The sequence below is a fragment of the Epinephelus fuscoguttatus genome, linkage group LG13, assembly GCF_011397635.1.
Source record: "Epinephelus fuscoguttatus linkage group LG13, E.fuscoguttatus.final_Chr_v1".
NCBI lineage: Eukaryota > Metazoa > Chordata > Actinopteri > Perciformes > Serranidae > Epinephelus > Epinephelus fuscoguttatus.
The window spans coordinates 23340019-23354679 of NC_064764.1; the positions used below are offsets into that span (position 1 = coordinate 23340019).

At 43.6% G+C, this 14661-nt stretch overlaps 1 protein-coding gene across 2 annotated transcripts; it reads left to right on the plus strand.

The window, feature by feature from the left end:
- The first annotated feature begins 113 nt into the window (after positions 1-113).
- LOC125899439 (INO80 complex subunit D) lies at positions 114-10284 on the plus strand. 2 transcript variants are annotated; one of them, XM_049593781.1, is made up of 10 exons: positions 114-367; positions 2012-2258; positions 2357-3168; positions 3305-3404; positions 3493-3717; positions 3842-3951; positions 4176-4309; positions 4878-5101; positions 5277-5434; positions 5519-10284. In XM_049593781.1, the coding sequence occupies exons 2-10, from the start codon at positions 2041-2043 to the stop codon at positions 6547-6549; spliced, it is 3012 nt and encodes a 1003-aa protein (XP_049449738.1). In that variant the 5' UTR covers positions 114-367; positions 2012-2040; the 3' UTR covers positions 6550-10284. The 2 variants fall into 2 exon arrangements, with proteins under 2 accessions (XP_049449738.1, XP_049449739.1); XM_049593782.1 differs by having other exon boundaries at positions 5280-5434.
- Positions 10285-14661: the final 4377 nt, after the last annotated feature.

Below are 14661 nucleotides of genomic sequence, written 5' to 3' on the forward strand. Positions count from 1 at the left end.
TCATAAAGAGATTAACATGACATTTCTACACTGTAGGGGCTTTTAAGAAAGTTGAATTTCCAATATGGTAGGAGAGGTTGTTGTTGTTGAGCGGATTGTTGTCATGTCCCCGCAGTGCCTGTAGTGGTGCTGTGAGGAGTCTGCTGTGGATCCAACAAAAATCCTCAGCAGCCTGCCTACTGCTTGTAATTTGCTCTGGATAGCCTATATTTAAATGCATCCTTATTTCAAGATATACCGAGCTCGATGAAGATCACTGTTATTATCCTGTCTCGAATATCGATGCACAAATAGCCTAGCTGATTCTAATAGACATTTCGGCCGTCTATCTGGAGTGAATACCTTACACAGCCCATACCAATTCAAGGTAAGCGAAATCGTATACAGCCTCGGTCTCGATTTCTGAGTGTGCTGTTTTGCGAGGGCTTCGAGCGGCCGGGCGTTCAACTAGAGGCCGCTGTGCTACCGAGGCTAATAGGCCTCCTATTAATGACTCATTTATTTTTATAACTTGTGATTTTACTAAATGACTCTGTGCCTTAAGGAGATATAGAAAATTATGCAATGTTTAAAGTCTTAAGCCCTATAGCCTGCTAATGTCACATTATGTAACGATAGTGGCTATAATTCATATCGATTATTAACGGAGGCCTTCGGGGACAGGCCGTAAGCCTCGTATGTAGACCCTTTGTTTGAAAGTATTTGGCCATAAATGTATCGCGTTTATTTACACAAAAATCCCACGATTGAGGCCAAGTATTGCTTGTCATGTATGAATACGCTTGCATTTTTCTTAATGAAACTAAACTGAAAATAGACCTTTTATAGTGTTGCCATTTTCTGATGTTTCCGTTTCCTGGTTAGCTACCGCCTACTAATTTGTGTTTTTAGCTTTGATAGCTTGTTAGCTAACTAGCAAATTGGACTTTTCGCGTCTGGTTAAACTTGATAAAATGTATTGCTGCTTAAAGGTGGATAAAGTTGTGTCTTATGGATCAGGACACGGGAGTATGTGTCACGTAGATACGCTCACAGTTTCACAGGGTAAAGTTTCACATCTGTACATCGGCTCCAGGCTAACGCTAGCATGCTAGCTCCCCAGGCTCTTAACGGCAGTTACGCTGGTTAGTCACCGTTTGCTGCCTGTCCGGGTCTCCGCACCTAAAGTTGTTAACGTTAACTCAGGCTGTTATAAATGACTCTTAGCCACCCTGCCCTCATGTGTCCAACATGTACCTCAGCTGTCAGAGCCGTAGCGCTGTCAAGACCATCTTGAAAACACACAATTGAAGTTAAAAGTAGCGGCTAAGCTACTACTGAAGCTTGCCAGCTAACGCTACAATCATTGCTCCAGTGTATTGAGACATAACGTTTCCCGGAGCATCCTGTTTGCATGCTTTTGCACTAAGAAGCGTTCCATTAATAGAAGGGTTCGTGTTTTTTTAATGAATGGAAAAAGCGACTTTTTTTTATTAAGTTATGAGTGTTCAGTTAGTTTTGCAATGATGCCTTCACACCGGCGGGTGACTGTTTTCTAGTTTGTCATGCACACCGCTGTCGTGCAATATACTGTTTTACCGCCATCGCATTATCTTGTAAGTGGTAGTTTGGAGAATAATTGGATGGACTGTTGCATAAAAGTACCTATTCTCTGTTTACCACCGTTTCACATGGAGATATTTTGAAAATGAGAAGGTGTGACAGCAACTAGCAGTCAGAAATTTCTGTCTAGACTGTTTTCAAAGATAATGTGCAGTCCAGTAGTTTAATGAACAAGCTGTTATGAAATCAGTCTTGAGATGATATTTAATTTTTGACATTCCACCAAATAATATTGCATAATTATGTGGGCGTCCTGAATTTTTATTCCCATTAAATACCTATATTAGCTATTAAACAGTCTCCTGATGTAGAGATGACTACTTCCCTGCCTCTCAGCGTGCGCAGTTTCCTCCTCAGTATGAAGTGTTAGTGATGTAATTCTTGGTTTCCCCTGACTTTATCCCATCAGCTGATGTTGTCAAGAACAAGAGTCACGTGATGTATGAAGGCAAACACATACACTTCTCAGAGGTGGACAATAAGCCGTTGTGCTCGTACAGCCCAAAGCTGTGCAAGCAGCGCAGACTAAACGGCTATGCTTTCTGTATCCGGCACGTTCTGGAGGATAAGACAGCCCCCTTCAAGCAATGTGAATATGTGGCCAAGTACAACAGCCAGCGTTGTACCAACCCCATCCCCAAGTCTGAGGACCGCAGGTGTGTATGTCTGTGTGCATGTGTTGCATATTCTCCTGTGCTGTGCAGAAAACATTACGCTGTGCACAGTATGCTGAGGATGTGTTCTTGTTTTCCAGATACTGTAACAGCCACCTGCAGGTTCTGGGCTTTATCCCCAAGAAGGAGCGGAAAAAGAAACATGATGCTTTGGAGGAAATGCGCTCACGGGCTCACCTGGAGTCAGTGGCTCTCAATATAACTGTGCCCTCACTAGCTCTGAAAGCTCCCAATGGTCTAGATGAACTTCCGCCATCTCCTCCCTGTTCACGCCTGTTGCCCCTCCCTGATGGGGAACTCCTGGACCCTTTTGCCTTTTATGAGGATGACACAGACGGGGAGGAGGTGGGTACTCCTCGGAAGGGCAGCGCCATCAAGAAGAAATTACAGAGTCGACTGGTGCTCAGTCAGAAACTCTGCCATGACACGGACCTCTTCCAGCCACCCCCTGAGCACTTTAGTCCCTCCCCTGCCCCCCGTGTCCACCCCTCCTCGCCGCTCAACACTCATCTCCCACGGCAGCAGTCAGGTCTCCTCCACCCGCCCCAGCACTCCAGCGTGACTTCCTTCATCTTCCCAGGACAGCAGCAGGGTTTATTATGCAATCCACCACCACCTCAGACGGTCAACTTTCTGCCTCCAGGGATGCCCGCTAATGCAGCACCCAGTCCAGTGCAACCCTCTGGGCCATCACTCAGCAGGAAAATGCCTTTCACTGCGACTCACTTGCCTGTCAGTTGCAAGGACAGTGGCAGTAACAATCAGCGGCACATGGTTGTCATGCGTCCTGCTGCCTTCTCACCTTCTGCCAGCTGCCTGGCCAGGTTGCAACATCTGGTGCAGCTCTGTGCCAAGAGACACCAGGAGCACGGAGACCTCTTTCCTCATCTAGGTGCTTAATTTAAATGCATTTACCTCACTTATAAATTCATGTGCAGTTTTAATGGACTGTGTAAGATAGTTTAGACATAGTGTAGCAACTGACATTTGCTGAGACAGATGAGCTGCTCTAACAGGTTCTTTTCCAGGACTGGACTGGTCAGAAGACAGTGCTGACGATGATGATGATGAAGAGGAGGAGGCGGAGACATTTGTTCCTTTCCAGAGCTCCTGGAGACCACAGAATGGGTTAGTATCCTAGTACCTAACCCCACAGTATAAACTTGGAACCAGCGAGGCTTCTCGTAATGACCGCTATTAATTGTTTTCTAAATAGGTTGGAAGACGACAGCGGTTCCTCGCGGAGAACGCGGCTACTAAGGCTTTGCTCGTACCTCCAGGAGAAATACAAGCACATGTGCAGGCAGGAGAGGGCGAGTATCCGTCAAAAGAGATACCGCTATGCCTTCCGCAAAGCCTTGCTGCACGCTGCCAGTAACAACCCCGATTGTGCCGGGCAGCTGATCCAGGAGTTACGTGGTGCCTCTCGAAGCTCCTCGAGGTATTCTCACAAGTGTCATTTTTATCTGTAAAGACTAACATGAATGCAGTAAGATCAAAGTAGTTGAAACCTAACAAATGTGTTACTGCTGTCAGCTCAGTCCTGGATCTTTGTGTCTCTACAGTGTGACTCCAGTCAGGCAGCAGAACACAGATACGGGGACCTGCACTGGCAGCACAAAGGGCCAAGCCTGCAACAACAGGGCTCTGCCCTTCACTCGACACTGCTTTCAGCGTATCCTTTCCACCACAGCACTGGCTGTACAGCTGGTTGCTTCAAGTGCAGAAGAATGGTTGTGATTCTGTTACCTAATTGAAAATCCAGGTTTATCAGTTCCAGTCGTACATGTTTTTTTAATTGACTCACTGTGATGTCAAATATCCCTATGTGATGGAGTACCACGATCACATGCTTTTTGCCCAGTTGTATTGTGTTATTTCCTTTATTGTCCTCTGTAGACATTCTGTTGAATCGTTCCCAGCAGCTCTTTGCTAGTTGCACAGCCAAATTTGCAGATGGTCAGCAGTGCTCCATCCCTGTGTTTGATATCACGCACCAGACACCACTCTGTGAAGAGCATGCCAAAAAAATGGTGAGTTCAGTATTCATGGGACAAGTTTAACATTTTGGTGTGCTTTTATTTTGCCAAATTAGATGACAAGATTGATATATGTCCTTAGCTTAGCTTAGCTTAGCTTAGCACAAAGACTGGAAACAAGGGGAAACAGCTAGCCTGGCTCTGTCCAAGGGTAACAAAATCCACCCACCAGCACCTCTAACTCTTACTAATTAACAGGTTGCAGCTTGTATCCAGTTGCCCAGCAACCAGCAGAGAACTTATTGATCCCAACCAAAAATAGCCCATCACATAACCCCCTGTGAAATGTATTTTTTGGATGAAAAGACAAAGGAGACAAAATGTCTGTAGCTTTAGATGTGCTGGTATGTGGGTTTTGTTACATTTGGACACACCCAGGCTAGCTGTTTCCCCTTGTTTCCAGTCTTTATGCTAAGCTAAGCTAAGCTAAGCTAACTAGCTGCTGGCAGTAGCTTCATATTTAGTGTTTAGTTAGTAGTCTTCATTCTTTGGGACTGCTCTGTTTGATTCCACATGGGCTGTTGTTATGATGACTCAATGTTCATCCGTACACACCACCCAGGATAACTTCCTGCGAGGGGATGGTAACCGACGAGTGCAGCACCAGCAGCAGCAACAGCGAAAGCCACGTAAAAAGACCAAACCACCGGCGCTCACCAAAAAACACAAGAAGAAGAGGAGGAGAGGGCCGCGGAGGCCTCAGAAACCCATCCCTCCAGCGTTGCCACAGGGGAACCTGGGAATGCCTTCTACAAGCCTAGCAATGCCCTCACAGGCCAGCATCAGGTGAGCTGCACTCATGTCGCTACACTGTTGACTTAAAAATTTAGTGTGGGAGATCAGGTGTCAGGGGAATACCCTCAGTCACAGGTGCTCATGTCACACGTGTTTGAACAGCTTCTTCTCGACAATAGCATGTTGTGTTTCTGCACTGAGCTCTTTTGTCTCATTTTTGTGGCAGAAGCCCGTCAACTCCAGAACTGAGTACGGAGGAGCTTCCTGACGATATCACCAATGACATGGCAGACATTCCAAATGACCTTGAGCTAAACCAGGAGGATTTCTCCGACGTGTTACCCAGACTACCCGATGATCTGCAGGACTTTGACTTGTTTGAAGGTTGTCATATGGCTCATTCTTTGATGTGTGTACTCACAAAGTCCCTGTGTGTGATTCTGTAATGATAAATGTGTGTATTCGTAGGTAAGAATGGGGATTTGTTGCCCACCACGGAGGAGGCTGAGGAGCTGGTGCGTGCGCTGCAGGCCATGGGCTCTTACCCGGACTCTTTGGTGTGCCTGACCTCCATGGGCGACTTGGCCCCGTCTGAAGGAGTGGACCACCGCGCCATGACTGTGTTCCCTGGTCCGGTCCAGCCGGGGGGCATGGGGGACCTGCTCAACAGCCGCATGCCTACAGAGAACTTCACCAGCCTCGAGCTGGAGGACAATCTACTGCAGTCCACCGGGAGTCACTTTCCCCCCTCGCCGCCATCTCAGCCTGCTAACCAGCCCCAGACGTCGGGCTCCAACCTGACCTCATCTTCTTCTACAGTAGCCCCTTCCACCACCTCCCTGCTCACTCAGACCTCCATAACAGAGCGAACGTTTTCCCGGACACACACATCCCACGTGCTGGCCAAGTCGGATGCGCCCACGTCATCTCCCCAAGGCAGCCACTACGGCAGTGAGCACGTGCCATCCCCATACAGCGACCACATATCTTCTCCCCACGCCAGCTCCTTCCAGACAGACACCCCTCTATTGCTAGAAGTTCCTCTCAGCGGGGTGCCAGGACCCCCACGCTCATCATGGAACAATCTCCCTCTCCCCCTCACGGACCCCACGCAATTTGGCAATCTCATAGGACCAGAGAGCCATCTCATATCCACCTCTCTGTCCACACCGCCGGCCACCACCCACTCTGTGACGCTGCAGCCGATGGCTGCTCTCTCAGCGATGCCCCAGAGTGGCCTGACAGGTTTAACGACCTCCCCCGCCCCCTCGTCCTCCCTCCCATCCTCCTCACATGATCTTCTGACCTCCACACAGCCCAAGCAACAGCTCCCACAGTTCAGCGCGGCCTTTGGCCATCAATTGGCCTCCCACAGTGGCATCCCAAAAGACGTGCAGCCCAGCCACAGCTCCACAGCGCCCCCCGCTGGCTTTTCTATAGTTAGTGCCACCGCTGCAAGTGCCAACAGCGCCACACCACCTTTCACGCAAAGTAAATGAGAGCCTGCAGCGGCTGCATGACGGTCTGTGGACTCACAGTCACTTATTACCCAGTCCACTGGCTCCTGATTGACCACCCCTCTTCATCTGCTACATGTGTGCAATGTGGTAATAGTGCACTATTTGATAATGAATTTGCACAACCTCAGATTTTCCTCCATATTTTCTGTTTTTGTTATTTTACTCTGTAGCCAGGCGGCCTCTGGGATTCTAAGTCAGTGTGAGTCCACTTGTTTGATGCCTTGTGGTTTCGTCAGCAGGGGGTAACAGTTGGATTTTGCGATGAAAAAGCAGGTGAAAATTGGCGGAAGGACCTTAGCAGAGATTAATCTGTCACAGTGCTCAGAATTCATCGACGCAGAAGCCTCAATCAGTGGTCGGTTTGTTTGCTTTGCCAGTTAAAGTCCTGTGTCTAAATGATCAACTGTACCCTGCCTTGCTCAGATAGCCATTGCATTTTTTTAATTTCCCACCTGTTTCATACACTGCTTCTGTCACCCTCTGAAAAACAAAGAGTACAGGTTGTGATATTTGTGACCCATTATGTTTCAAAGCTATTTAACTGTTATCATGATATAGAATCTTACCGAGTCAGATTTCACAGTCATATGAAATTTACCAAAATACTTTTAAACAGCTGTTTTTATATTGTGTATACTGTATATGTGCTCATGTATTGGTTTGCTCAGACGTCAAAATCTCTGACCTCACCATTGGTTGTGGGACTCTGAGTGGCCTAGTAGACACTTGAAGGTAAATATAGTTTCTTAAAGCAATAAACACATTAACATAACTCTAGCATTGTAAGGTATTTTATTGGTCTCATTACATGTAGCTTCACTCGCTGAATCTGGGCTGGGTCAGGAATATATTTCGGCCTCTATGAACTGTTGTAAACTGATTTTTATTTTATTTTACTTTACAGCAGTTTTACTCAGAATTAGAGCCTATAGAGACCAGTGATCAGGTCAGCCTAACTTCTTCTCTGGGGTCAAACTGAGTAGATTTTAAAGGCTAATAAATGAGTTTCAGTGTTAATGGTAGGGGCGATAATGGCGTAATCCAGGGACTTTAAGTGTCTACTCTCAAAGGTGCTCTCTGGTCCACATATACAATGGTCATAAGTGACTTACGTGTTGGGCAAAATCAGTGTCAGGACTCCAAGAAAGCCCACTATAAGACATCAAGGATAGACTGTCTGTACTCGATACCTTTGGGTATGGAGTACTGATAGCCAAAATAACCCAGTACCAAGTGATATCGAAACGTCTCCAGTCAAACGATACCTGCATTCAACCCTTTTTGCGCCGGGGGTTTGATGCCATTGTTTTAACATACAAAAATTCCGTTAGTCCAAAGAATGACCCATCCGACTGAAAGCCCATTTCTCCTACAGCCTGTTATCACAAAAACAAATGCCCGTTGCTCTGATGCCACGTTTTTCCAAAAATACACACTCACCACAGTTAGTTTCAGTTTCCCTGTTGCGTTTGAGACACCAGATGCGGGTGTTATTCACTGACCTGTCCCTGCTTTTCCAGCAGCTTTTATGCTACCAAACATGGGTGTTTTAAGCAAAAACATGATCTTTTCCAAACCATAACCAAGTGTTTTTTGTGCCTAAACTTAACCACATGCTTCCCACAGCTTTTTTGAGAAATGTTAAGTTTGAACACATCCATTACAAAATAACGTAACATATCCGTTGTTTCCAGAAACAAACATTGTGAATGTTTTGTCTCGTGATTTTTTTTGTCGAACTGCAGGGAGTGTGTATTTTCGGGGAAATCGGATTTAAGAGCATTAAGTGTTTCTTTTTGGGTCCAATGGGACATTTTTTGGACTAACAGGGCTTCGGGATTTGGGCCATTAGAACAGTGGGCAGTCCGTGATCCATGGCTGTTACAACTTCTTGCTGGATTGGCAAACTTTCTGTTGCTGCTGTCGCCGGAGCCACTCTCCTCCCAGTGAACAGTCAGTTAAACGGCAGTTAGAGGGAGCTTTAAATGGTCTGAACAAACTCACACCGACACTGAAACGGCTTGATTCTGTCGCTAATAACCATTAGGTAATTTTAGCTGTGTGATGCTAACAGTTAGCCATGTCACTGGGCGGACTCTCACAACTGTCCCCAGCGTGGCGCATGGTTTATTGACATAGTTGGCAGTTCAGCGTGATACCACCAGAACATCTTAAAGTCCGGCACGCCATTCACACTGTGGGTATCAAATGACGTTCTCTGTTGGTTTCGGTATCACTTTAACGGCGCTGGTGTTACAATTTTTTAAACGACACGCAGCCCTACTACCCAGAGATGGCTTAGATGGTGATTTAAATGTTATAAACTGGTGTGTTGATCAGTGTCTGTTTTACTCTCACTTACAAAGTAACTTTAAGCTGCAAACCTGGGGTCTGATTTTTAATTTTAAGAAAACGAGAACCACCTGAGAGCCCCTCCCCCGTCTGTGACCGACTCCTACAGCAGTACAACCATGGCTTTTGATAGATATTATATTAGACATTTGACGGATTGTCAGACATTGTTGAGTATTAGGTATATAGAGTAGCGAGTCTCTATCTTGGGGTTTGTTGGTGAATTATTGAGTAGCAATGGATTGAAATTGTTATTTGCAATGTATTCAGTGGAACCTGTGTCTTGTAGAATGAGTCTCTTGTTTTTAATGGCTATCAAAATGGTTGTAAGTCGGAGGGATCGATGTTTGTATGCTGTCAGTTTTTTTAAAAATATTATGATGATGAAGAGTATTTTTGATAGCTATTAAACTCCAGAAAGAAGTCTTGAGATTTGCATGGGGCAGCAACCTTTTGTGTGAGAGCATTATATTACTAGATTATGGTCACTGGCTTGATTCTTGGTGGTATATGAAACATAGGAATATATGCATCGCCATTTCATTTCATTATGTGGAGAAAAACAGATTACAGTATGTTGTTTTTCAACATAGATTTGCACAGGAGTGGATGAGGCCGGTGGTGTTTCATGTGTCCCGTGTCTGTCTTGCCTTTTTGTTTTTTTTTTTTTTTCTGCTTGGACGCTCATTAAGTAAACAGCTGCCATCATTACCAGCTCTGAGCTTGCACCAGAACAGACCCCCCCCCATTTCCAGCTGTGAGAAGGCCCAGTTCTGTCTCTCCCTTCCAAAGAGAAAACACATAATGAAGTGTAAACCCGTAGCTCCACCAGAGACGACTGGGCTTCTCGTTGACTGCAGTGTTGTAACTATTCTAGTCATAAACACAGTGCCCCCCCTTCGAAAAGTTAAAAAAAAAAAAAAAAAAAAAAAGACAAAAAAAGTTGGATGAAAATGTTTGCAAGGCATAACTGCTGTATCCACATAGCATGAGATTAGTCACGGCACCAGTTTACTCTCCCAAAAACCACGTAGAACAAAATTAACAGGGCTCGTACTGTAGGCACATTTAACTGCTTGAATTCAGAGATGGCTGACAAATTCCTATACTCATTGAATGTACTGTATTACTGTTTTTAAAGATAGGATGAGCTAATCTAGTCACCTTTTGTTATCGGTCCTTGTTTAATTTGTCTAAGGTATTTTTTGTATACAAAGGTTTACATTTTTATGTATATTTTTCTTGTGTACAAATTATGTAATATGTGTACAAACACTGTATGTAATATCTGTATATAGTGTGAGAAATTTGATCTTTTGTTTTTGGATGTATAAATAAAACTTGCTGTGAGGTATTTGCTGACACAGTTTGTGGTGTATTTTTTTTTCCTCCGCTAAAGGTGACGAGGTGAGGCGTTAACATGCACACTGCTGCAATCTAGTGCAATATACTGTTGCATTTAACTAGGTCTTTCATGTACATGGGAATAACACTCATTCTGGATTTTAGCTGAAGAAAGGGCCACAAGGCTTTGTATCTTAAAAGCAAATTAACATCTAATTGTGACATGTAACTATCACTGAATGTTTACAGGAATACAACTTCTAATGCAACAAGTTGGGCGTTAAAATGTTCCAAAAAATTGGGTCAATGGCATGTTTATCACTGTGTTACATCACCTTTTAACAACACTGACTGTGCCTTCCAATCCCCATACTATCATACTGTCAATTATGCCAGAGAAGGATTTAGTATGTCCCAATACATAGTATGTCAAATGTAGTATGCTAAATATACCAGGATGTTCTACTACATCCAGCCCGATTTTGCTATATGTATGCCAGCATACTTTTCTGGCTATTCTGACCCACAATTCTCTGCACAGCAGACGATACATCACATCGACTGAGCTGCATTGACAGCTGTCAGAAGTGGCAATGACGGATAAGCTCCCTCGCCTCACAGCAAGAGACTACCTGGTTCAAACCCAGGGTGAGGGAGCTCTTCTGTGCAGAATTTGCATGTTCTCCTTGTGTCAGCATGGGTTTTTCTCTGGGTACTCCAGCTTCCTCCCACAGTCCAAAGACATGCAGGTTAACTGGTGAGTCTAAATTAGCCGTAGGTGTGAATGTGAGTGTGAATGGTTGTCTGTCTCTATATGTCAGCCCTGTGATAGTCTGGTGACCTGTCCAGGGTGTACCCTGCCTCTCACCCAATGTCAGCTGGGATAGGCTCCAGCCCCCCCGTGACTCTCAAGAGAATAAGTGGTTACGGAAAATGGATGGATATATACATTGCAAAGTAACTGCGGAGCTTTCAGAGTTGATCTTGTCTCTAGTGAGCTCCATGAGTGGTGTTTGTTTTAACTACAAGGTAATGTATATAAAAGCAAGAGGGTCAAAGTTCAGGGCTTAATATTATGAGAAAATAGTATGTTCAGATTGTGTGCATACTGCATGCAACAGTATGTACTTTTTAAAGGGAAGCTGCAGTACCTACTACTAGAAGTAAAAATTACGTGATTCAGAACACACCCTGAGTTAGCATTTCCAAACTGAGGAAATTTCTTTCTCAAGACTCACAAATCTTAAAAGGTTTAAAGACTGTGTGGAAGAACGGGCCTCAATCCCACCTGAACAGTAAAAGATTACTTTCTTCATACAGGAAGCATCATGAAGCTGGCACTGCAAACAAAGGATTCTCCAAGTGATGAATTTCAGTCAGCTTTTTCAGTGTTTTTTCCCCAGTGTCATTCCACTTAACTACACAGTGTTTATATGGCTTGACATGTTATGATTTCTTAGTGCGAGCAGTTTCGCTGAGTTAATATGAGTGTCTGGTATTTCATGTGAATAGTTGTATTGGAAAATTTGCAATAGAAAAAAACCTGACATATTGAAGGCTAATTTTCCCCTCTGTATGTTTAAAAGGATTTGCAAATCATTGCATTCTGTTTTTATTCAGTTTTCACAGCGTCCAAACTGTGAATCGAGGTTGTGCATTACCCCCCAAATGATTATTTGTATATCACTTACCCCACGTTATGTTGAATTCGTGAAGAAAACGTAATTTTTCTGGCATGCCTCCCTGGTGAACGAAGAATCCAAAAACTGAAAAAAATCTTGATCCACTTTGCTCTAATTTTTTTAAGGTTTAAGTTAAAGATCTAAGACTTCTTCATGCACTCAGTAGAAAGCTTTTTCTCAAATTTTGGTTGCAGATTTGTTAAAATTGATGTCAGTGAGCAAACCCTCTTGTCCAAGACAATCCATCCTGCTGACAGGTGTGGCATATCAACCTGCTGATTAAACAGCATCATTACCACACAGGTGTGTCCTGGGATGATCACAATAGAAAGCCACTTTAAATGTGCAGTTTGGTCTTTAAAAAAAGACATTTATTTGGACTTCACAGGACTAGCACTACAGAAATGCACTTTTTGGTCACAGATACCCCAAAGAATCAGTCAGTACCTGGTGTGACACCATTTGTCTCATGCACTGACACATCTTCACATAGAGCTGATCAGGTTGATTGTGTCATCGTGTCATCCCCGTCCTCTTCAATGGCTGTGTGAAGTTGCTAGATATTGGCAGGAATTGGAAAATGTTGTTGTCACGCTGATCCCTAAACATCCCAAACATGCTCAATGGGTGACATGTCTGGTGAGCATGCAGGCTGTGCAAGAACTGGGATGTTTTCAGCTTCCAGGAATTGTGTATAGAATCTTGCAACATGGGGCTGTGCATTATTATGCTGCATTATTATAAGCAGACAAGCGTATGACAACCCATACCATAACCCCACCGCCACCATGGGGCACTCTGTTCAGAACATTGGCATTGGCAAACTGCTCACCTGCTTTACACCATACACACCATCTGCTCTGTCCAATGTAAAGTGGGATTCATCTGTGAGCAGTTAACCACTCAAATCAGTAATGAGGACAAACTGCTGTCAGGTCAAGATCCTGGTGAGGACGATGAGCCTGCAGATGAACTTCCCTAAGACGGTTTCTGCAGAAATTCTTTGGTTATGCCAACCAGTTGTGACATTAGCTGTTTGAATGACTGGTCTCAGACGATCTCGCAGCTAAAGACGCTGTATGTGGAGGGACTGAGCTTGGGTTGATAGGCCAGTTGAATGTACTGCCACGCAACAGCTCTGGCGGATATGTGCACCTGTCAGGTGGATGGACTATTTTGGAAAAAGGAAGTGCTCACTATCACGGATTTTAGCAAATTTACGACTATAATTTGAGAGAACTATGTCTATTGAGCACATGGGAGCTGCTGGTCTACTGCTGCCTCTACCAGTAATTTGTTTGCGTTATTGTGTGACTCTGTTGTCCAAACTAACCCCTTGAAACACCCAAAGTCACACAATACTAACTTACTGATCGAGGCAGTGGTAGACCTGCAGCTCCTGTGTTCAGTGAGGTAAAATTACTGTTTTTGTCAATGGAGTCTGGCTGTGAAGAGAGAATAGATAAGTTCAGTTTCCTGTCATAAAGGGCTGTCTGTTTGGCTAGTACTGAGCAAACGACTAGATAAATGAGTCTTAGATTCAACGTAACACAGAGTAACTGATATACAGTTGGGGGTTGTTCCTTTAAGTTAATATATAAAGACAGAAAACTGTTTTCAAAAATATCAAAAACTATATTAAAGTAGCTCAAATTCAACTACTCATGTTCAAATTTAGAAATTCGAGTCATGACAGCCCATCTTCTGTTCTGCAGCTTTCAATCACATCACATGGTCTTCATCAGCAGATTGTTGGCGTAGCTGTCACAGTAGATGTCGACTTTTAAGCCAACACAAACAAGAAGTGCTTAAGTTTTCAGAAAGAACTGAACTGAAACGTCAACAATTGAATGACAACTGGGCTAATCCAACTGCAGATGAGGACTATGTGATATGATCAAAAGCTCCAGATACAGGTACCAAAAAAATAGCATATGTGGATAGCTTAAATAAAAAAATAAATAAAAACTGGAAATGTCAAACATGAGAATTTGAACCACATGAATGAAGAATCCAAAAACTGAGAAAAGTCTTGATAAATTGAAGTCATAGGTGATCGCGTTTAACAACAAAACTATGTCAAAACATTTACAAACTCAGACAATTCGTGCAGTATAATTGAAGTTTATTTATCCATTTAGCAAGATTTTTTTCAGTTTTTGGATTCTTCGTTCACAGTCATTAAAGTTTTCCTCATGAATTTGAATGGAGCATGGGGTGGGTGAGTAATCGATGGACAAATGGTCATTTGGGGTTGAAATATTCCCGTAAATACCAGACATTTCATCCAACTAGGAAAATACAAATAAAAAAATGTAAGTTTTATTGCTTGATCCAAAATATTGTGCAATTACCGAACTTCTAAATACAAAATTCTGATCAGGAACTTGACAAAATCCTAAAAATAGGGTTTGTGTAATGTTGTAATGTGTATATTTCGGAGCATTGTTCACATGATATTTAAAAGCTTTGTTTTGATGTACCACATAGTAGAACGACACCTTTTTGGTGGTCATTGAGCCGTTACATTTCTCACATTTTGGAGCATTACCACAAAAAAGTCAGTACCTTTGAGTCAATGATTCATAGAAATACCTTCAACAGCAGTTAAAGCTTTGTTTGAAATGTGTTTGTTTTTCCCTGCTCGAGTTACACTGTATTGTTTGTCTATAGGGTCTGTCTTTGTTCCACTTAAATTTGCATCTACAGCGTT